Source organism: Pseudophryne corroboree, chromosome 4 (assembly GCF_028390025.1).
Source record: "Pseudophryne corroboree isolate aPseCor3 chromosome 4, aPseCor3.hap2, whole genome shotgun sequence".
NCBI lineage: Eukaryota > Metazoa > Chordata > Amphibia > Anura > Myobatrachidae > Pseudophryne > Pseudophryne corroboree.
Window position 1 is genome coordinate 945,059,625 of NC_086447.1, and position 25,177 is coordinate 945,084,801.

The following is a 25,177-nucleotide window of genomic DNA, read 5'->3' on the forward strand; positions in this document are numbered from 1 at the left end:
CCCGCCATCTTACACCTGATCACACTACACACCTCACTGTGTGACCATGTGTCCACCAGCCCTGCCATTTTACTCCTGATTACACTACGCACCTGACTGTGTGACCATGTGTCCCCCAGCCCCGCCATCTTACTCCTGATACACTATGCACCTCACTGTGTGACCATGTGTCCACCAACCCCGCCATCTTACACCTGATCACACTACGCACCTCACTGTGTGACCATGTGTCCACCAGCCCCACCATCTTACTGCAGATCACACTACACACCTCACTGTGTGACCATGTGTCCTCCAGCCCCGCCATCTTACACCTGATCACACTACGCTCCTCACTGTGTGACCATGTGTCCAACAGCCCCACCCTCTTACTCCTGATACACTACACACCTCACTGTGTGACCATGTGTTCACCAGCCCCGGCATCTTACACCTGATCACACTACGCATCTCACTGTGTGACCATGTGTCCACCAGCCCCACCATCTTACTCCTGATACACTACGCACCTCACTGTGTGACCATGTGTCCACCAGCCCCACCATCTTACTCCTGATACACTACGCACCTCACTGTGTGACCATGTGTCCACCAGCCCCACCATCTTACTCCTGATACACTACGCACCTCACCGTGTGACCATGTGTCCACCAGCCCCGCCATTTTACTCCTGATCACACTACGCACCTCACTGTGTGACCATGTGTCCCCCAGCCCCGCCATCTTACACCTGATACACTACGCACCTCACTGTGTGACCATGTGTCCTCCAGCCCCGCCATCTTACACCTGATCACACTACGCACCTCACTGTGTGACCATGTGTCCTCCAGCCCCACCATCTTACTCCTGATCACACTACGCAGCTCACTGTGTGACCATGTGTCCACCAGCCTCACCATCTTACTCCTGATCACAATACGCACCTCACTGTGTGACCATGTGTCCTCCAGCCCCACCATCTTACTCCTGATCACACTACACACCTCACTGTGTGACCTTGTGTCCGCCAGCCCCGCCATCTTACACCTGATACACTACGCACCTCACTGTGTGACCATGTGTCCACCAGCCCCGCCATCTTACTCCTGATCACACTACACACCTCACTGTGTGACCATGTGTCCAACAGCCCTGCCATCTTACTCCTGATACACTACGCACCTCACTGTGTGACCATGTGTCCACCAGCCCCGCCATTTTACTCCTGATCACACTACGCACCTCAATGTGTGACCATGTGTCCACCAGCCCCGCCATTTTACTCCTGATCACACTACGCACCTCACTGTGTGACCATGGGGTCTGGGACTGAGGGTCGACAGCACAAAGGTCGACACACCTTAGGTCGACGCCAATTGGTCGACACACCTTAGGTCGACATGGACAAAAGGTCGACAGGAATAAGGTCGACCTGGAAGAAGGTCGACATGAGTTTTTTATGTTTTTTTGGTGTCGTTTTCTTCGTAGAGTGACCGGGAACCCCAATTAGTGCACCGGGTCCCCTCGCATGGCTCGCTTCGCTCGCCATGCTTCGGGCATGGTTCCTTCGCTCCGCTTCGCTTCGCTCGGCACACTTTACCGTTCCAATCGTAGTCCACGTGGATCGTTAAGTATGAAAAGGTTCAAAAAAAGAAAAAAATCGTGAAAAACTCATGTCGACCCTTTTCCATGTCGACCTTGTTCCTGTCGACCTTTTGTCCATGTCGACCTTTTGTCCATGTCGACCTAAGGTGTGTCGACCAATTGGCGTCGACCTAAGGTGTGTCGACCTTTGTGCTGTCGACCTGGAGTCCGGATACCGTGACCATGTGTCCACCAGCCCCACCATCTTACTCCTGATACACTACGCACCTCACTGTGTGACCATATGTCCACCAGCCCCGCCATTTTACTCCTGATCACACTACGCACCTCACTGTGTGACCATATGTCCACCAGCCCCGCCATTTTACTCCTGATCACACTACGCACCTCACTGTGTGACCATGTGTCCACCAGCCCCACCATCTTACTCCTGATACACTACGCACCTCACTGTGTGACCTTGTGTCCACCAGCCCCACCATCTTACTCCTGATCACACTACACACCTCACTGTGTGACCATGTGTCCAACAGCCCTGCCATCTTACACCTGATGCACTACGCACCTCACTGTGTGACCATGTGTCCACCAGCCGCGCCATCTTACACCTGATCACACTACGCACCTCACTGTGTGACCATGTGTCCTCCAGCCTCGCCATCTTACTCCTGATCACACTACACACCTCACTGTGTGACCATGTGTCCACCAGCCGCGCCATTTTACACCTGATGCACTACGCACCTCACTGTGTGACCATGTGTCCACCAGCCCGCCATTTTACACCTGATGCACTACGCACCTCACTGTGTGACCATGTGTCCACCAGCCCGCCATTTTACACCTGATGCACTACGCACCTCACTGTGTGACCATGTGTCCACCAGCCGCGCCATCTTACACCTGATGCACTACGCACCTCACTGTGTGACCATGTGTCCACCAGCCTCGCCATCTTACACCTGATCACACTACGCACCTCACTGTGTGACCATGTGTCCACCAGCCCCGCCATCTTACTCCTGATCACACTACGCAGCTCACTGTGTGACCATGTGTCCACCAGCCTCACCATCTTACTCCTGATCACAATACGCACCTCACTGTGTGACCATGTGTTCACCAGCCCGCCATTTTACACCTGATGCACTACGCACCTCACTGTGTGACCATGTGTCCACCAGCCGCGCCATCTTACACCTGATCACACTACGCACCTCACTGTGTGACCATGTGTCCTCCAGCCTCGCCATCTTACTCCTGATCACACTACACACCTCACTGTGTGACCATGTGTCCACCAGCCGCGCCATCTTACACCTGATGCACTACGCACCTCACTGTGTGACCATGTGTCCACCAGCCCCGCCATTTTACACCTGATGCACTACGCACCTCACTGTGTGACCATGTGTCCACCAGCCCACCATCTTACTCCTGATACACTGCACACCTCACTGTGTGACCATGTGTCCACCAGCCGCGCCATCTTACACCTGATGCACTACGCACCTCACTGTGTGATCATGTGTCCTCCAGCCCCGCCATCTTACACCTGATATACTACGCACCTCACTGTGTGACCATGTGTCCACCAGCCCCGCCATTTTACACCTGATACACTACGCTACTCACTGTGTGACCATGTGTCCGCCAGCCCCACCATCTTACTCCTGATTACACTACACACCTCACTGTGTGACCATGTGTCCGCCAGCCCCACCATCTTACACCTGATACACTACGCACCTCACTGTGTGACCATGTGTCCTCCAGCCCCGCCATCTTACACCTGATGCACTACGCACCTCACTGTGTGACCATGTGTCCGCAGCCCCGCCATCTTACACCTGATGCACTACGCACCTCACTGTGTGACCATGTGTCCACCAGCCCCGCCAACTTACACCTGATACACAACGCACCTCACTGTGTGACCATGTGTCCACCAGCCCCGCCATCTTACACCTGATACACAACGCACCTCACTGTGTGACCATGTGTCCACCAGCCCCGCCATCTTACTCCTGATACACTACGCACCTCACTCTGACCATGTGTCCACCAGCACCACCATCTTACACCTGATATACTACGCACCTCACTGTGTGACCATGTGTTCACCAGCCTCGGCATCTTACACCTGATACACTACGCTCCTCACTGTGTGACCATGTGTCCACCAGCCCCACCATCTTACTCCTGATACATTACGCACCTCACTGTGTGACCATGTGTCCATCAGCCCCGCCATTTTACACCTGATACACTACGCACCTCATTGTGTGACCATGTGTTCACCAGCCCCACCATCTTACTCCTGATACACTACGCACCTCACTGTGTGACCATGTGTCCACCAGCCCCGCCATCTTACTCCTGATACACTACGCACCTCACTCTGACCATGTGTCCACCAGCACCACCATCTTACACCCAAAATACTACGCACCTCACTGAGAGACCATGTGTCCGCCTGCCCCGCCATCTTACACCTGATGCTGGGACAGTATGACGTATGACTGATATGAGGCGCGTTACACATGTGAGAGGCCTTGTTACCATAGTTATTGAACCATCCATGTAACTTTACATATTTATGCCATGTACTGCTCTGCATATATATATATATATATATATATATATATATATATATATATATATATATATAGAGAGAGAGAGAGAGAGATTGGTATCACTTTTATACCTGCAAACGATAGACATATTACACTACACAGTTTATAGTCACAGAATAGTAAATGCATTGGGAGATTGTTCTGCTTTGTGTGTTTTTTCAGGACATAGATAATGCTGTATGTGTTTATGGTGTGGTGATGTCATTATTTTTACCACCTGATGGCATAGTGAGGTCACGTGTCTTTGACCCTAGAGAGGAGAGAAGCTGTCCCGGAGAGAGTGTGTGTGAGAGAGGGCAGCCCCAGAGGGGAAAAGGGTGAGTGTGAGAGAGGGCAGCCCCAGAGGGGAAGAGATTGGGTGTAATAGAGGGCAGCCCCAGAGGAGAAGAGGGTTAATGTGATAGACGGGCAGTCCCGGGAGGGAGACAGGGAGTGTGAGAGGGCAGTCATGGAGAGGGAGTGTGACAGAGGGCAGTCTCAGAGTGTAAGATGGTGAGTTTGATAGAGTGCAGTCCCAGAGGGGTGAGTGTGAGAGGGGGCAGCCCAGAAGGGAAGAGGGTGAGTATGAGAGCGGGAATGTGATAGAGGGCAGTCCCAGAGGGGGAGAGGGTGAATGTGAGAGAGGCAGTCCCGGGAGGGAGACACGGAGTGTGGGAGGGCAGTCCCAGAGCATAAGAGGCTGAGTTTGATAAAATCCAGTCCCAGAGGGGAAGAGGGAGAGTGTGAAAAGGGCAGCCCCAGAGGGAAAGAGGGGTGAGTGTGAGAGAGGGCAGTCCCAGAGGGGAAGAGGGTGAGTGTAATAGAGGGCAGCCCCAGAGGAGAAGAGTGTGAGTGTAATAGAGGGCAGCCCCAGAGGGGAAGAGGGTGAGTGTAATAGAGGGCAGCCCCAGAGGGAAAGAGGGGTGAGTGTGAGAGAGGGCAGTCCCAGAGGGGAAGAGGGTGAGTGTAATAGAGGGCAGCCCCAGAGGGGAAGAGTGTGAGTGTAATAGAGGGCAGCCCCAGAGGGGAAGAGGGTGAGTGTAATAGAGGGCAGCCCCAGAGGGGAAGAGGGTGAGTGTAATAGAGGGCAGCCCCAGAGGGGAAGAGGGTGAGTGTAATAGAGGGCAGCCCCAGAGGGGAAGAGGGTGAGTGTAATAGAGGGCAGCCCCAGAGGGGAAGAGTGTGAGTGTAATAGAGGGCAGCCCCAGAGGGGAAGAGGGTGAGTGTAATAGAGGGCAGCCCCAGAGGGGAAGAGGGTGAGTGTAATAGAGGGCAGCCCCAGAGGGGAAGAGGGTGAGTGTAATAGAGGGCAGGCCCAGAGGGGAAGAGGGTGAGTGTAATAGAGGGCATCCCCAGAGGGGAAGAGGGTGAGTGTAATAGAGGGCAGTCCCAGAGGGGAAGAGTGCGAGAAAGGCAATCCCACAGAGGGAGAGAGCGATTGTGATAGAGGGCAGTCCCAGAGGTAAAGAGAGTAAATGAGAGAGGGCAGTACCAGAGGGAAAGCTGGTGAGTGTGAGAGAGGGCAGTCCCAGAGAGTGAGAGGGTGAGTGTGAGAGAGGGCAGTCCCAGAGAAGAGAGAGTGTGAGAGAGGGCAGTCCCAGAGGAGAGAGAGTGTGAGAGAGGGCAGCCCCAGAGGGGAGGAGGGTCAGTATGAGAGATGACAGTACCATAGGGCGGGAGAGTGAGTGTTTGAGAGGACAGTACCGGAGAGGGGGAGTCTGAGACAGTAGTTTCAGAGAGGGGAGGAGAGTGAGTATCCCACCATCTGTGACACCTGGGCAAGTCTGTAAATGTATATAGACATACCCCCCCTTCAGTGGGTAAGGGTTTACATACAGTAGTCTACTGGCTGTGTTGTGTTTGTCATTTACTAAACAGTACACCCAGTCCGTGAAATCACAAATCTCACAGGGGGAGGGAATAGTGGTGGAGGAGGCTGCCTATTAAAGCAATGGGGAGTACAGTAACTCAGGCTCATAAAGATAACACTCTCGTAATTTGAAAAGCCACACTTGTATTGTATATCTGTGTAAAATGTAGCAGTAGAAAAGTTCTGTCAGACATGCACACAGATATACTTTCAAAATTAGATAAAAACTGTGTATGCTACTTTTTACTAGTGATGAGCGGATTCGGTTTTACTCGGTTCTCAAAACCGAATCTTATTGGCTCACTGATGTCACGTGTTTTGGATAGCCAATAAGATTCGGTTTTGAGAACAGAGTAAAACCGAGTAAAACCGAATCCGCTCATCACTACTTTTTACACAAATTTCCATACAAGTGTGGGTTTTAAAATTACGGTAGTGTTATCTTTGAGACTGAGTTTACTGTAGTTGTTCCCGTGCCTCCCCATTGCTTTAATAGGTCACCTCCACCACCACTAATCCCACCCCCTGTGAGATTTGTGATTTCACGTACTGGGTGTACTGCTTAGTAAAACACAACACAGCCGGTACAGTACTGTATGAAAAATGAATGGCTCATGCTGTAATTGACTAAGCAGTACACCCAGTCCATGAACTCACAAGTCTCACAGGGGTAGGATTGGGGCTGGGGGAGGCAGCCTATTAAAACAATGAGGAGGCTCGGGAAGAAGTACAGTAACTGAGTCTCAAAGATATGTCTAAAAAGCCACACTTGTATATCTGTGTAAAAAGTAGCAGCTACAGCTTTTTTCTAATTTTGAATATATCTGTGTATGTCTGAGTCTGTGTATGACGCACAACAGAGTTTGTTTTGGGAATTTTTTTTTAACAAAACCTGTCAGTGCTACTTCTTACACAGCTATACAATACAAGTGTGTCCTTTGCAGAAATTGAACCCTAGCTCACGGGCATGGTAACAAACAGCGATTCCAATATGCCAGGAGAGCAACTGAGACAGGGGACTGACACCTGCAGTGACATAGTGATGGTGTTCATTGTGATTTTTTTAATTTTTATAGTGCTGTGTCTCCCAACTTTATCGCTGAAAGTAATGATTTTTTTTCCTTTTAGAGAGCTGTGTAGAATCTGAACTGTGCTTTTCTTTGTGTGCGTTGGAGACGCTGAACATATCTTTTTCTGTGTTCACATTTCTAATTACTGTAGGGATCATTTTATACAGCACACAAGGGGAGCTTCCAGTTGTAAGGCATGTTGTCACTGGGTGCCTGCTGTTCCAGGGATTTTGTACTCCATCCTGCAGTATTATTGTATTAAAGAAGAACTAATATATTTACTGTGCACTGGCCCGCTTGTCAGGGCTTGCTACATTGTACAGTATTCTGTAGTGCCATATCCTCCACTGCTATTCAGCACTGTTCTGTAGATTTCATTAGTGGTACAGTCGCCACCCAGTGGTGAAGCTGTGTATTGCATGCTGTGGATGCTCTTGTGTATTATGCCTTACTTCGCCTACCTGCGTTATTTGTATTGCGTGACTAGGACGCCTGTATGGCGCAGCAACAATGAATGTGGCTACATCTGTACATACGTATTATATAATATGCCCACTAATACACACGTTACACATCATGCCCACTAATACACACGTTACACATCATGGCCACTAATACACACGTTACACATCATGCCCACTAATGCACACGTTACACATCATGGCCACTAATACACACGTTACACATCATGCCCACTAATGCACACGTTACACAACATGGGCACTAATACACACGTTACACATCATGGCCACTAATGCACACGTTACACATCATGGCCACTAATACACACGTTACACATCATGGCCACTAATGCACAAGTTACACATCATGGCCACTAATACACACGTTACACAACATGGGCACTAATACACACGTTACACAACATGACCACTAATACACAAACATTATATAACTTGGCCACTAATACACACATTACACAACCAGACCACTAATACACACATATAACATGTCCATTAATACACACATTACACAACTAGACCACTAATACACACATTACACAACTAGACCACTAATACACACATATTATATAACATGGCCACTAATACACACATTACACAACTAGACCACTAATACACACATATTATATAACATGGCCACTAATACACACATTACATAACTAGACCACTAATACACACATATTATATAACATGGCCACTAATACACACATTACACAACTAGACCACTAATACACACATATTATATATCATGGCCACTAATACACACATTACACAACATGGCCACTAAGCATGATATGTTTATCCAGTCTTGTACAATATTACAGCACACCTTAAGGGGGGTACACACGGAGCGATAATATAAGCAATCTGACTAGATTGCTTAGATTTTCAGCAACATCGCTCCGTGTGTATCCCCCTCAGCGATAGCGATGCGCAGCCCCGCACATCGCTATCGCCGCTGCTAGATTGGCCTGCATGCAGGCCAATCTAGCGGGTCGCTCACTTCACCCGCTGGGTGAAATGAGCGGCCCCCCCGTCTCCCCCCGCACGCTCAGCACAGATCTCTCCCAAATCGGGCCGTGAGTACTGGGCTTTAGCCTCATCGTTATGTCACACGAAGCTGCCATGTTGATGCCTATAATTATATTTATGTGACTTTTATGACCAACTTTCTTGTAGTTTGAATGTTTCAAATTACTGTATAACGCAGATGTGGGAGACACACACACACACTCATGCAGATACACACACACGGGCAGACACTCATACACACACACACACACACACACACACACACACACACACACACACACACACACACACACACACACACACAGTCCCTCCCTCATACACTCGTACACACACACACACACACCCACACCCCACACAGGCACTCGCTCTTACTCACACGCACAGGTAGACACTCTCACACACTCATACAGGCACTTACATTTACACGCACACACATGCAGACACTTGCACACACTCACTCCCTCCATTATACACTCACACACATGCACAGGCAGACACACACACTCACACACACACTCACTCCCTCCTTCATACACTCACACACATACACAGCTAGACACTCACTCACTCCCTCCATCATACACTCACACATGCACAGGCAGACACTCACACACTCACTCCCTCCATCATACACTCTCACACATGCACAGGCAGACACTCACACACTCACTCACTCCATCATACACTCACACCTACACACATACACACACTCACTCACTCCCTCCATCATGCACTCACACCTACACACATACACTCAATCACTTCCTCCATCATACACTTACACATACGTACAGGCAGACATTTGCACACACTCACTCCCTTCATCATACACTTACACACATACACAGCTAGACACTCACACACACTCACTCCCTTCATCATACACTCACACACATGCACAGCTAGACACTCACACACACACACACACACACACACACACACACACACACACACACACACACACACTCACTCCCTCCATCATACACTCACACATACTCAGGCAGACACTCCCTCCCTCCATCATACACTCACACACACGCACAGGCAGACACACACTCCCTCCATCATACACTCACACATACTCAGGCAGACACTCACTCCCTCCATCATACACTCACACATACGCAGGCAGACACACACTCCCTCCATCACACACTCACACATACTCAGGCAGACAGTGTGATGGAAGTGAGTGGTGTCAGGTTGTAGCTGGCTGTGTAATAACTGTGTGTAGTTGGGGTATCTCCTGCTCTTCGTCCCTGAACGTCTCCCTCCTCTTTCCCCGCAGGCATAGTGTGGGCCATGTGATTCAGCTGGTGGAGCAGCATGGCAGTGACGTGTGGTGGACACATCCTATTGAAGAGTTACTTCCACAGTCCGTGCTACAGCAGGTACCCGTCGCATACAGTGCAGCGTGTCTGTCGTGTCTCTCTCCCATCCCCTATGTGCTCATTGTACAGGTGTAAGAGGCGTGGCCTGAGGCAGGGGGCGGGCGTGGGGGTGAGTTACCAGCCTAACCACTGTGCATTCCTGCAAGAGGCGTATTCCATCTGTCACCCCGTGACAGCTCAGTTACGCCCCATTACACCCCTTCAGTATGGTGTGATGTCAAAATATAAAATATAAAGTTAATTTCCCGCGCTCCATACCAGGTGCTGCAGGACGCTAAGCGATGATCACCAGTGGCTAGAGATGGGAATAAAGCAGATAGAGTATGATTGGGAGAGAAGCCGTCCTTCCAGATACTTCTGTTTCTTCCTTCTAAAAGATCTGTTGTTCTTTCCGCTTATTCACTCTCTTCATTTCCTCAAGGACCCAACTGAACCATATTCCATGGTGCACATAACGGATGATCAGTCCTGTCCTGCGTACCCTATGATAAGATCTGTCCTGCGTACCCTATGATCAGTCCTGTCCTGCGTACCCTATGATCAGTCCTGTCCTGCGTACCCTATGATCAGTCCTGTCCTGCGTACCCTATGATCAGTCCTGTCCTGCGTACCCTACGATCAGTCCTGTCCTGCGTACCCTACGATCAGTCCTGTCCTGCGTACCCTACGATCAATCCTGTCCTGCGTACCCTGCGATCAATCCTGTCCTGCGTACCCTGCGATCAATCCTGTCCTGCGTACCCTACGATCAATCCTGTCCTGCGTACCCTACGATCAATCCTGTCCTGCGTACCCTATGATCAGTCCTGTCCTGCGTACCCTACGATCAATCCTGTCCTGCGTACCCTACGATCAGTTCTGTCCTGCGTACCCTACGATCAATCCTGTCCTGCGTACCCTACGATCAGTCCTGTCCTGCGTACCCTACGATCAGTCCTGTCCTGCGTACCCTACGATCAGTCCTGTCCTGCGTACCCTACGATCAGTCCTGTCCTGCGTACCCTACGATCAATCCTGTCCTGCGTACCCTGCGATCAATCCTGTCCTGCGTACCCTGCGATCAATCCTGTCCTGCGTACCCTACGATCAATCCTGTCCTGCGTACCCTACGATCAATCCTGTCCTGCGTACCCTATGATCAGTCCTGTCCTGCGTACCCTATGATCAGATCTGTCCTGCATACCCTATGATCAGTCCTGTCCTGCGTACCCTGTGATCAGTCCTGTCCTGCGTACCCTACGATCAGTCCGGTCCTGCGTACCCTATGATCAGTCCTGTCCTGCGTATCCTATGATCAGTCCTGTCCTGCGTACCCTGTGATCAGTCCTGTCCTGCGTACCCTGTGATCAGTCCGGTCCTGCGTACCCTATGATCAGTCCTGTTCTGCGTATCCTATGATCAGTCCTGTCCTGCGTACCCTGTGATCAGTCCTGTCCTGCGTACCCTGTGATCAGTCCTGTCCTGCGTACCCTGTGATCAGTCCTGTCCTGCGTACCCTACGATCAGTCCTGTCCTGCGTACCCTACGATCAGTCCTGTCCTGCGTACCCTACGATCAGTCCTGTCCTGCGTACCCTGCGATCAATCCTGTCCTGCGTACCCTGCGATCAATCCTGTCCTGCGTACCCTACGATCAATCCTGTCCTGCGTACCCTATGATCAGTCCTGTTCTGCGTACCCTATGATAAGATCTGTCCTGCGTACCCTATGATAAGATCTGTCTTGCGTACCCTATGATAAGATCTGTCTTGCGTACCCTATGATAAGATCTGTCCTGCGTACCCTACGATAAGATCTGTCCTGCGTACCCTACGATCAGATCTGTCCTGCGTACCCTACGATCAGATCTGTCCTGCGTACCCTACGATCAGATCTGTCCTGCGTACCCTACGATCAGATCTGTCCTGCGTACCCTACGATCAGATCTGTCCTGCGTACCCTACGATCAGATCTGTCCTGCGTACCCTACGATCAGATCTGTCCTGCGTACCCTACGATCAGATCTGTCCTGCGTACCCTACGATCAGATCTGTCCTGCGTACCCTATGATAAGATCTGTCCTGCGTACCCTATGATAAGATCTGTCCTGCGTACCCTATGATAAGATCTGTCCTGCGTACCCTATGATAAGATCTGTCCTGCGTACCCTACGATCAGATCTGTCCTGCGTACCCTACGATCAGTCCTGTCCTGCGTACCCTGTGATCAGTCCTGTCCTGCGTACCCTACGATCAGTCCTGTCCTGCGTACCCTACGATCAGTCCTGTCCTGCGTACCCTACGATCAGTCCTGTCCTGCGTACCCTACGATCAGTCCTGTCCTGCGTACCCTACGATCAGTCCTGTCCTGCGTACCCTACGATCAGTCCTGTCCTGCGTACTCTACGATCAGTCCTGTCCTGCGTACCCTACGATCAGTCCTGTGTACCCTGTGATCAGTCCTGTCCTGCGTACCCTGTGATCAGTCCTGTCCTGCGTACCCTGTGATCAGTCCTGTCCTGCGTACCCTGTGATCAGTCCTGTCCTGCGTACCCTGTGATCAGTCCTGTCCTGCGTACCCTGTGATCAGTCCTGTCCTGCGTACCCTGTGATCAGTCCTGTCCTGCGTACCCTGTGATCAGTCCTGTCCTGCGTACCCTGTGATCAGTCCTGTCCTGCGTACCCTGTGATCAGTCCTGTCCTGCGTACCCTGTGATCAGTCCTGTCCTGCGTACCCTACGATCAGTCCTGTCCTGCGTACCCTACGATCAGTCCTGTCCTGCGTACCCTACGATCAGTCCTGTTCTGCGTACCCTACGATCAGTCCTGTCCTGCGTACCCTACGATCAGTCCTGTGTACCCTGTGATCAGTCCTGTCCTGCGTACCCTGTGATCAGTCCTGTCCTGCGTACCCTGTGATCAGTCCTGTCCTGCGTACCCTGTGATCAGTCCTGTCCTGCGTACCCTACGATCAGTCCTGTCCTGCGTACCCTGTGATCAGTCCTGTCCTGCGTACCCTACGATCAGTCCTGTTCTGCGTACCCTACGATCAGTCCTGTTCTGCGTACCCTACGATCAGTCCTGTTCTGCGTACCCTACGATCAGTCCTGTGTACCCTGTGATCAGTCCTGTCCTGCGGACCCTGTGATCAGTCCTGTCCTGCGTAGCCTATGATCAGTCCTGTCCTGCGTATCCTATGATCAGTCCTGTCCTGCGTACCCTCTTTAGGCCACTGTAATTGCAGGACGTATGGGAGTATTGTATTCAGCCTGTCTGAACTTCCCTCCAGTTTTACACCTCAGAGACATGCAGAAAGGCTTCTCCTAGCGTAAGAATGGGACATTTATTTAAACCAAACATACACATGACCACACAGTGAAAGGAATGACTTAGGGGGTCATTCCGAGTTGATCGCTAGCTGCATTCGTTCGCTGTGAAGCGATGAGGCAAAAATTGGCACTTATGCGTATGCGGCGCAATGCGCAGGCGCGTCGTACAATTGCAACGAACGATGTAGTTTCACACAAGGCCTAGCAAAGCTTTTCAGTCGCACTGCTGGCCGCAGAGTGATTGACATGAAGTGGGCGTTTCTGAGTGTCAACTGACCGTTTTCCGGGAGTGTTGGAAAAAACGCAGGCGTGCCAGGAAAAACGCAGGTGTGGCTGGGCGAATGCAGGGCATGTTTGTGACGTCAAAACAGGAACTGAACAGTCTGAAGTGATCGCAAGTGCTGAGCAGGTATTGAGCTACTCTAAAACTGCACAAAAAAAGTTTGCCTCCGCTCTGCGATCCTTTCGTTCGCACTTCTGCTAAGCTAAAATACACTCCCAGTGGGAGGCGGCATAGCGTTTGCACGACTGCTAAAAACTGCTAGCGAGCGATCAACTCGGAATGACCACCTTAGTACCATGCAGGGCCCTTCTTCCAAAGGCACAAAAAAAACGGGTCTGGGACTCCAGGTCGACAACAAAAAGGTCGGCACACCAATTGGTCGACACACCTTAGGTCGACATGGACAAAAGGTCGACATGGACAAAAGGTCGACAGGAACAAGGTCGACATGGAAAAAGGTCGACATGAGTTTTTTATGTTTTTTTGGTGTCGTTTTCTTCGTAGAGTAACCGGGAACCCCAATTAGTGCACCGCGTCCCCTCGCATGGCTCGCTTCGCTCGGCACAGATTACCGTTCCAATCGTAGTCCACATGGATCGTTAAGTATGAAAAAGTTCCAAAAAAAGAAAAAAATTGTGAAAAACTTATGTCGACCTTTTGTCCATGTCGACCTTTTGTCCATGTCGACCTAAGGTGTGTCAACCAATTGGCGTCGACCTAAGGTGTGTCGACCTTTTTGTTGTCGACCTGGAGTCCGGATACCAAAAAAAACAACAGGAAAGGTGGATGTTAAACCTAGGTGGCAAACCTCTCTCCTGTTAATTAGATGTTGGAACACCAGGTCCTACTTGGGCCAAAGACGGCTCCTGCATACCCCAACGCGTTTCACCTAAAGAGTGTCACACCCTGAGGAACGCCCGCAGGTCATTACATCTAGGAATGTTCCCACTGCAGTAACATATACAATGGACATTTGTTTTATTGGATATACAATAAGAAGACGTTTCCTGAATTGATTTAATAGTGTGAGAATTTGGGATTGAGAACCGCACCCTCCATTTGGGATGTTTTTAGCCTCTTTTTTCCCCCTTCCATCTTATCTTTTTTATTGTTTGTATTAATGCTATCAGTTAGTTCAGGGATAGGTGTGCGTATTTATTAATGATGATTATTTTTAATATGTTGAATTAATGATGATGTCATTGATATTTTAATGTAATGAAAAAAATGTATGCCCTTTTTTTTGTTTTGAAGGTTAAAGTGACCTCTAGAACTTCCAATTGTATTTCAGAGTAATTCTCTGTTACTGTAGGAGCTGCAAACATATTATTATATGTAATGGGATTATCAGGAGTAAGAATCTGTGCCCGAATATATAGGCAGAGCAGTGGCATCCTGGTAATATACACTAGCCATAGTCGCCCATCATGTGGTATGGGTACACATAGGGATGGGCAGAGCACTGGTATCCTGGTAATATACACTAGCCATAGTCACCCATCATGTGGTATGGGTACACATAGGGATGGGCAGAGCAGTGGCATCCTGGTAATATACACTAGCCATAGTCACCCATCATGTGGTATGGGTACACATAGTGATGGGCAGAACACTGGTATCCTGGTAATATACACTAGCCATAGTCGCCCATCATGCGGTATGGGTACACATAGGGATGGGCAGAACACTGGCATCCTGGTAATATACACTAGCCATAGTCGCCCATCATGTGGTATGGGTACACATAGTGATGGGCAGAACACTGGCATCCTGGTAATATACACTAGCCATAGTCACCCATCATGCGGTATGGGTACACATAGGGATGGGCAGAACACTGGCATCCTGGTAATATACACTAGCCATAGTCGCCCATCATGCGGTATGGGTACACATAGGGATGGGCAGAACACTGGCATCCTGGTAATATACACTAGCCATAGTCACCCATCATGTGGTATGGGTACACATAGGGATGGGCAGAGCACTGGCATCCTGGTAATATACACTAGCCATAGTCGCCCATCATGTGGTATGGGTACACATAGGGATGGGCAGAACACTGGCATCCTGGTAATATACACTAGCCATAGTCACCTATCATGTGGTATGGGTACACATAGGGATGGGCAGAACACTGGCATCCTGGTAATATACACTAGCCATAGTCACCCATCATGTGGTATGGGTACACATAGGGATGGGCAGAGCACTGGCATCCTGGTAATATACACTAGCCATAGTCGCCCATCATGTGGTATGGGTACACATAGGGATGGGCAGAGCAGTGGCATCCTGGTAATATACACTAGCCATAGTCGCCCATCATGTGGTATGGGTACACATAGGGATGGGCAGAACACTGGCATCCTGGTAATATACACTAGCCATAGTCATCCATCATGTGGTATGGGTACACATAGGGATGGGCAGAACACTGGCATCCTGGTAATATACACTAGCCATAGTCACCCATCATGCGGTATGGGTACACATAGGGATGGGCAGAGCAGTGGCATCCTGGTAATATACACTAGCCATAGTCACCCATCATGCGGTATGGGTACACATAGTGATGGGCAGAACACTGGCATCCTGGTAATATACACTAGCCATAGTCGCCCATCATGCGGTATGGGTACACATAGGGATGGGCAGAACACTGGCATCCTGGTAATATACACTAGCCATAGTCGCCCATCATGCGGTATGGGTACACATAGGGATGGGCAGAACACTGGCATCCTGGTAATATACACTAGCCATAGTCGCCCATCATGTGGTATGGGTACACATAGTGATGGGCAGAACACTGGCATCCTGGTAATATACACTAGCCATAGTCACCCATCATGCGGTATGGGTACACATAGGGATGGGCAGAACACTGGCATCCTGGTAATATACACTAGCCATAGTCGCCCATCATGCGGTATGGGTACACATAGGGATGGGCAGAACACTGGCATCCTGGTAATATACACTAGCCATAGTCACCCATCATGTGGTATGGGTACACATAGGGATGGGCAGAGCACTGGCATCCTGGTAATATACACTAGCCATAGTCATCCATCATGTGGTAAGGGTACACATAGTGATGGGCAGAACACTGGCATCCTGGTAATATACACTAGCCATAGTCACCCATCATGTGGTATGGGTACACATAGGGATGGGCAGAGCACTGGCATCCTGGTAATATACACTAGCCATAGTCACCCATCATGTAGTATGGGTACACATAGGGATGGGCAGAGCAGTGGCATCCTGGTAATATACACTAGCCATAGTCGCCCATCATGTGGTATGGGTACACATAGGGATGGGCAGAGCACTGGCATCCTGGTAATATACACTAGCCATAGTCACCCATCATGCGGTATGGGTACACATAGGGATGGGCAGAACACTGGCATCCTGGTAATATACACTAGCCATAGTTGCCCATCATGTGGTATGGGTACACATAGGGATGGGCAGAGCACTGGCATCCTGGTAATATACACTAGCCATAGTCATCCATCATGTGGTATGGGTACACATAGGGATGGGCAGAACACTGGCATCCTGGTAATATACACTAGCCATAGTCGCCCATCATGTGGTATGGGTACACATAGGGATGGGCAGAACACTGGCATCCTGGTAATATACACTAGCCATAGTCACCCATCATGTGGTATGGGTACACATAGGGATGGGCAGAGCACTGGCATCCTGGTAATATACACTAGCCATAGTCATCCATCATGTGGTATGGGTACACATAGGGATGGGCAGAACACTGGCATCCTGGTAATATACACTGGCCATAGTCGCCCATCATGTGGTATGGGTACACATAGGGATGGGCAGAACACTGGCATCCTGGTAATATACACTAGCCATAGTCACCCATCATGTGGTATGGGTACACATAGGGATGGGCAGAGCAGTGGCATCCTGGTAATATACACTAGCCATAGTCACCCATCATGCGGTATGGGTACACATAGGGATGGGCAGAGCACTGGCATCCTGGTAATATACACTAGCCATAGTCGCTCATCATGTGGTATGGGTACACATAGGGACGGGCAGAACACTGGCATCCTGGTAATATACACTAGCCATAGTCGCCCATCATGTGGTATGGGTACACATAGTGATGGGCAGAACACTGGCATCCTGGTAATATACACTAGCCATAGTCGCCCATCATGTGGTATGGGTACACATAGTGATGGGCAGAACACTGGCATCCTGGTAATATACACTAGCCATAGTCGCCCATCATGCGGTATGGGTACACATAGGGATGGGCAGAACACTGGCATCCTGGTAATATACACTAGCCATAGTCGCCCATCATGCGGTATGGGTACACATAGGGATGGGCAGAACACTGGCATCCTGGTAATATACACTAGCCATAGTCGCCCATCATGTGGTATGGGTACACATAGTGATGGGCAGAACACTGGCATCCTGGTAATATACACTAGCCATAGTCACCCATCATGCGGTATGGGTACACATAGGGATGGGCAGAACACTGGCATCCTGGTAATATACACTAGCCATAGTCGCCCATCATGTGGTATGGGTACACATAGTGATGGGCAGAACACTGGCATCCTGGTAATATACACTAGCCATAGTCGCCCATCATGTGGTATGGGTACACATAGGGATGGGCAGAGCAGTTGCGGGGGGCCACTAGTGCTATGACTATTGCCACATGGGGTAATAAGCGTGGGTGAGTCCTGTAATGAATGTATTAGTGGCGTGATGGTGTTATGACTCTGCGGTTTGTTTCCGGTTTTCGGCTAGGCTGGCGTCACTTCCAATGTGCTGGACTTTGAGCCGGGGAGAGATGTTCTGGACATCTGGTTTGACAGTGGAACATCGTGGGCCTCTGTTTTGGAAGGTAAAAGAGCTTTATAAGATACCGTCTGTTCTATTCCTATAAATAATATAAAACCCCCAGAAATACTGTTTCTTTAAGTAATAAACCGGATTCTTCTTCTGATTGAGGCTTAACTATGGTGTCATATGTACAATGTACTCTGAGCTTTGCCTCACGTGAAGCTGTTTGCCGATATTATGGAGATTACTATTTTACTACAGTTTATACAGCACCACCATATATGCACCCATGACCCCCTAGCAGTATCCATTGCTGTCCACTGTGCCACTATTCTATTGTGTTGCCTGCAGATGTGTCCTCTTACATCTTTGCTCTGTGCGCTGTAAGTCGTGTTACACATAATGTGCGAATGTTGTGTGACTCTGAAGCGCTGAGTGTTTTTCCCCTGCAAAAATGCACCTTAGATGTAATGTTATGCAATAGCATGCACAAGCAGCTTCTGCTGTTTAAAATATGTGACATGTCTATAATCTGTGTGTCTGTGACTATCTGCATACAACATGCTCTGCTACAGTGTCAGTAATGGGATATGTGACATGTCTGTATTCTGTGTGTGACTGTATCTGCAGACAACATGCTCTGCTACAGTATTAGTAATGTGATATGCGACATGTCTATATTCTGTGTGTGACTGTATCTGCATACAACATGCTCTGCTACAGTGTCAGTAATGGGATATGTGACATGTCTGTATTCTGTGTATGACTATCTGATTCTGCATACAACATGCTCTGCTACTGTATCAGTAATGTGATATGCAACATGTCTATATTCTGTGTGTGACTGCGACTATCTGCATACAACATGCTCTGCTACAGTGTCCGTAATGGGATATGTGACATGTCTATATTCTGTGTGTGACTACGACTATCTGCATACAACATGCTCTGCTACAGTGTCAGCAATGGGATATGTGACGTCTATATTCTGTGTGTGACTGTGACTATCTGCATACAGCATGCTCTGTTACAGTGTCAGTAATGGGATATGTGACATGTCTGTATTCTGTGTGTGACTGCGGCTATCTGCATACAACATGCTCTGCTACAGTGTCAGTAATGGGATATGTGACATGTCTATATTCTGTGTGTGACTGCGACTATCTGCATACAACATGCTCTGCTACAGTGTCAGTAATGGGATATGTGACATGTCTGTATTCTGTGTGTGACTGTTTCTATCTGCATACATCATGCTCTGCTACAGTGTCAGTAATAGGATATGTGACATGTCTATATTCTGTGTGTGACTGTATCTGCATACAACATGCTCTGCTACAGTATCAGTAATAGGATATGTGACATGTCTGTATTATCTGTGTGACTGTGACTATCTGCATACAACATGCTCTGCTACAGTGTCAGTAATGGGATATGTGACATGTCTATATTCTGTGTGTGACTGTGACTATCTGCATACAACATGCTCTGCTACAGTGTCAGTAAGGGGATATGTGACATGTCTGTATTCTGTGTGTGACTGTGACTATCTGCATACAACATGCTCTGCTACAGTGTCAGTAATGGGATATGTGACGTCTATATTCTGTGTGTGACTGTGACTATCTGCATACAACATGCTACGTTACAATGTTTTCATGGACGTGGCATTTTGGATGTAGATACAACTGCAAGTACCCACAGAATACAGGCATGCCATATATCATTTTAATCAGCAGAATATGTTTGTGCGTGCTTTTGCATTACAATGAGTCTAAAATGCATTTTCGTGGTAAAATCGCAAAAAAGATGCTTGGCGCTAGTGTCCCGCCACGTCATGGTGCGATTTGAAGGGCTGTTTAGCATGACTGCAGCAAGGATTAAAGAGGACGCATCTGTATAACAGATTCCAGACACATTGCATTTCTTGAGATTGAGATTCTGATAGGTTGTAGATTTCCATATAATCCAGCTCTGCGGGTGCAGCCTCCCTCTAATGCACAATATAATCCTGTAGTAACACCCCTCAGCGTAACCTCACGGGCTCCCATCCATTCCCCACCAGGGACTCTGGGAAGTATGTCTGTTGCTGGCAGATTGCTATCCACGCAAACATTACTTTGTTTAATATGTAACAGAGTAATTAGTGCTTTACAACCTCCGTATCTGCTTCTGTATTAATGCTGAGCCACTGCGTAGATTACAGCTGTGACCCGGTGATAACCTGCACCAGAACACACACACACACACACACACACACACACACACACACACACACACACACACACACACACACACACACACACACACGACACAGAGGATTGTGTAATCAGTAACCCCTGCTCCTAGTGTCCTCTACTCATTTCTGCATTCCTTCTAAACATAGAAGCAATTTGCATTCCATTGAGCTGATAGCGCACAGTGTACAGATGTGATATATAGGGGTATATTCAATTAGGGTTGAAAGCTGCCGTCTGTCGAAAAGACAGCAGTGTTCGACTTTTTAAGGTCGAATCATGATTTGACCTATTCAATCCCCAGCATTTTTATTCGACAAGTCGGGGAATTCGACTTGTCGAAACGTACGTGAATCGGCGGTATAGCTGCCAATTCACGTACTTTTGACGGAAACGGGGCCAAATTCGACAGGATTTGGCCCCGTTACCTCATCTCAAAAATGTCCCTACCTTAGAGAAGGAGAGTGGGGGAGAGCCGCGGGGAGACAGGGGACAGCAGCGCCGGAGGAGACAAGGAGAAGACGGGAGAGCCGCTGGCACAGGGGGACAGCAGCGCCGGAGGAGACAAGGAGAAGACGGGAGAGCCGCGGGCACAGGGGGACAGCAGCGCCCGAGGAGACAAGGAGGAGACGGGAGAGCCGCGGGCACAGGGGGACAGCAGCACTGGAGGTGACAAGGAACAGACAGGAGAGCCGCAGGACACGGGGACAGCAGCGCCGGAGGAGACAAGGAGGAGACGGGAGAGCCGTGGGCACAGGGGGGACAGCAGCGCCGGAGGAGACAAGGAGGAGACGGGAGAGCCGCGGGCACAGGGGGGACAGCAGCGCCAGAGGAGACGAGGAGGAGACGGGAGAGCCGCGGGCACAGGGGGGACAGCAGCGCCGGAGGAGACGAGGAGCAGACAGGAGAGCCGTGGGCACAGGGGAACAGCAGCGCCGGAGGAGACAAGGAGTTGACGGGAGAGCCGCGGGCACAGGGGGACAGCAGCGCCGGAGGAGACGGGAGAGCCGCGGGCACAGGGGGACAGCAGCACTGGAGGTGACAAGGAGCAGACGTGAGAGCCGCAGGACACGGGGACAGCAGCGCCGGAGGAGACCAGGAGGAGACGGGAGAGCCGCTGGCACAGGGGGGACAGCAGCGCCGGAGGAGACGGGAGAGCCGCGGACACAGGGGGACAGCAGCGCCGGAGGAGACAAGGAGCAGACGGGAAAGCCGCGGACACAGGGGGACAGCAGCGCCGGAGGAGGCAAGGAGCAGACGGGAGAGCAGTATCGGAGGAGACGGGAGAGCCGCGGGCACAGGGGAACAGCAGCGCCGGAGGAGACGGTGGGGGCAGACGGGAGAGCCGTGGGCACAGGGGAACAGCAGCGCCGGAGGAGACGGTGGGGGCAGACGGGAGAGCCGTGGGCACAGGGGAACAGCAGTGACGGGGGAGAGCAGCGCTACAGCAGTGGGCAGCGTAGCCGGAGGATGTCATAACCGCCGCTCACGGCAGCGTCCACCCGGCTCCAGCAAGCGGGACCTCGCTTTCTGGAGCCGGTTGGACACTGCAGTGAGCGGCGGCAGTGACATCCTCCGGCTACGCTGCCCGCTCCATATTATATAGAGAGATTGCCTCTATATAATATAGACGGACTGGCCAGGATCACGCCTGTGTCGGCACATCGCGGGCTGTTATATAGTATGCATATTACTGCACGCTCCTGATGCTTCCGCATCAAACCAATTCAGAAAATCAGAATATTGTGTAAAAGTTCATTTATTTCAGTAATTAAAGTCATAGTAGACAATTGTCCATCAAGTTCAACCTATTTGTGGTCTCATATGCAGTCTTATTATAGGACTGGTTATTTTTATGTTAGGACTAGTTATATAGTTATACTAATTATATCATTAACTATAATGCGTGCAAGTCCAGTGTGAAGTTTCCACAGTCTGTGTTGATTTGGGAGCCATGTTATCTGCTGGTGTTGGTCCACTGTGCGTTATTAAGTCCAGAGTCAACGCAGCCGTCTACCAGGACATTTTAGAGGACTTCATGCTTCCTTCAGCAGACAAGCTTGTGTTTTGTTTAGCTTTATGGAGATGCTGACTTCATTTTCCAGCACGACTTGGCACCTGCCCACGCTGCCAAAAGTACCAAAACCTGGTTCAGTGACCGTGGGATCACTGTGCTGGATTGGCCAGCAAACTCGCCTGACCTGAACCCCATAGAGAATCTATGGGGCATTGCCAAGAGAAAGATGAGAGACATGAGATGGAACAATGCAGAAGAGCTGAAGGCCGCTATTGAAGCATCCGGGTCTTCCATAACATCTCGGCAGTGCCACCGGCTGATAGAATCCATGCCACGCCGCATTGAGGCAGTAATTCATGTAGAAGGGGCCCAAACCAAGTACTGAGTACATATACATGAGTATACTTTCCAGAGGGCGACATTTCTGTATTTAAAATCCTTTTTTTATTGATTTTATGTAATATTATAATTTTCTGAGATTTTAGATTTGGGGTTTTGTTAATCTGTAAACCACAATCATTAATATTATAACAAATAAAGGCTGAAATATCTCACTTTGCATGTAATGAGTCTATATAATATATTACTTTCACCTTTTAAGTTGAATTACTGAAATAAATTAACTTTTGCACAATTTTTTAATTTTCTGAGTTTCACCTGTATATATGCTATGTCTTATATAGCGCTATCATCATTCTATTCAGGAGGAGCACAGCTATATGGTCTATATGTGCCATGTCTTATATAGAGCTATCATCATTCTAATCAGGAGTATAGCTATATGGTCTATATGTGCCATGTCTTATATAGCGCTATCATCATTCTATTCAGGAGTATAGCTATATGGTCTATATGTGCCATGTCTTATATAGCGCTATCATCATTCTAATCAGGAGGAGCATAGCTATATGGTCTATTTGTGCCATGTCTTATATAGTGCTATCATCATTCTAATCAGGAGTACAGCTATATGGTCTATATGTGCCATGTCTTATATAGTTCTATCATCATTCTAATCAGGAGTACAGCTATATGGTCTATATGTGCCATGTCTTATATAGTTCTATCATCATTCTAATCAGGAGTACAGCTATATGGTCTATATGTGCCATGTCTTATATAGTACTATCATCATTCTAATCAGGAGGAGCACAGCTATATGGTCTATATGTGCCATGTCTTATATAGCACTATCATCATTCTAATCAGGAGTACAGCTATATGGTCTATATGTGCCATGTCTTATATAGTGCTATCATCATTCTAATCAGGAGTATAGCTATATGGTCTATATGTGCCATGTATTATATAGAGCTATCATCATTCTAATCAGGAGTATAGCTATATGGTCTATATGTGCCATGTCTTATATAGCGCTATCATCATTCTATTCAGGAGTATAGCTATATGGCCTATATGTGCCATGTCTTATATAGCGCTATCATCATTCTAATCAGGAGGAGCACAGCTATATGGTCTATATGTGCCATGTCTTATATATCGCTATCATCATTCTAATCAGGAGCATAGCTATATGGTCTATATGTGCCATGTCTTATATAGAGCTATCATCATTCTAATCAGGAGGAGTACAGCTATATGGTCTATTTGTGCCATGTCTTATATAGAGCTATCATCATTCTAATCAGGAGGAGCACAGCTATATTGTCTATATGTGCCATGTCTTATATAGAGCTATCATCATTCTAATCAGCACAGCTATATGGTCTATATGTGCCATGTCTTATATAGAGCTATCATCATTCTGATCAGGAGGAGCACAGCTATATGGTCTATATGTGCCATGTCTTATATAGAGCTATCATCATTCTAATCAGGAGGAACACAGCTATATGGTCCTTATGTGCCATGTCTTATATAGTTCTATCATCATTCTATTCAGGAGGAGCACAGCTATATGGTCTATATGTGCCATGTCTTATATAGAGCTATCATCATTCTAATCAGGAGTACAGCTATATGGTCTATATGTGCCATGTCTTATATAGAGCTATCATCATTCTAATCAGGAGGAACACAGCTATATGGTCTATATGTGCCATGTCTTATATAGAGCTATCATCATTCTAATCAGGAGTACAGCTATATGGTCTATATGTGCCATGTATTATATAGAGCTATCATCATTCTAATCAGGAGGAACACCGCTATATGGTCTATATGTACCATGTCTTATATAGAGCTATCATCATTCTCATAATGAGGTGTACAGCTATATGGTCTATATGTGCCATGTATTATATAGAGCTATCATAATTCTAATCAGGAGCACAGCTATATGGTCTATATGTGCCATGTCTTATATAGTTCTATCATCATTTTAATCAGGAGGAGCACAGCTATATGGTCTATATGTGCCATGTCTTATATAGTGCTATCATCATTCTAATCAGGAGTACAGCTATATGGTCTATATGT

General features: G+C 48.6%; 1 protein-coding gene across 1 annotated transcript in view; it reads left to right on the forward strand.

Annotated features, from left to right (window-relative positions):
* The window catches only part of IARS2 (isoleucyl-tRNA synthetase 2, mitochondrial), a 349,183-nt gene that overhangs the window by 193,431 nt on the left and 130,575 nt on the right, over positions 1–25,177 (forward strand). The window contains exons 13-14 of the mRNA XM_063919433.1: positions 9,942–10,044; positions 18,449–18,545. Of these exons, the coding sequence (XP_063775503.1) occupies positions 9,942–10,044; positions 18,449–18,545 (200 nt within the window). The remainder of the gene's footprint in view (positions 1–9,941; positions 10,045–18,448; positions 18,546–25,177) is intronic.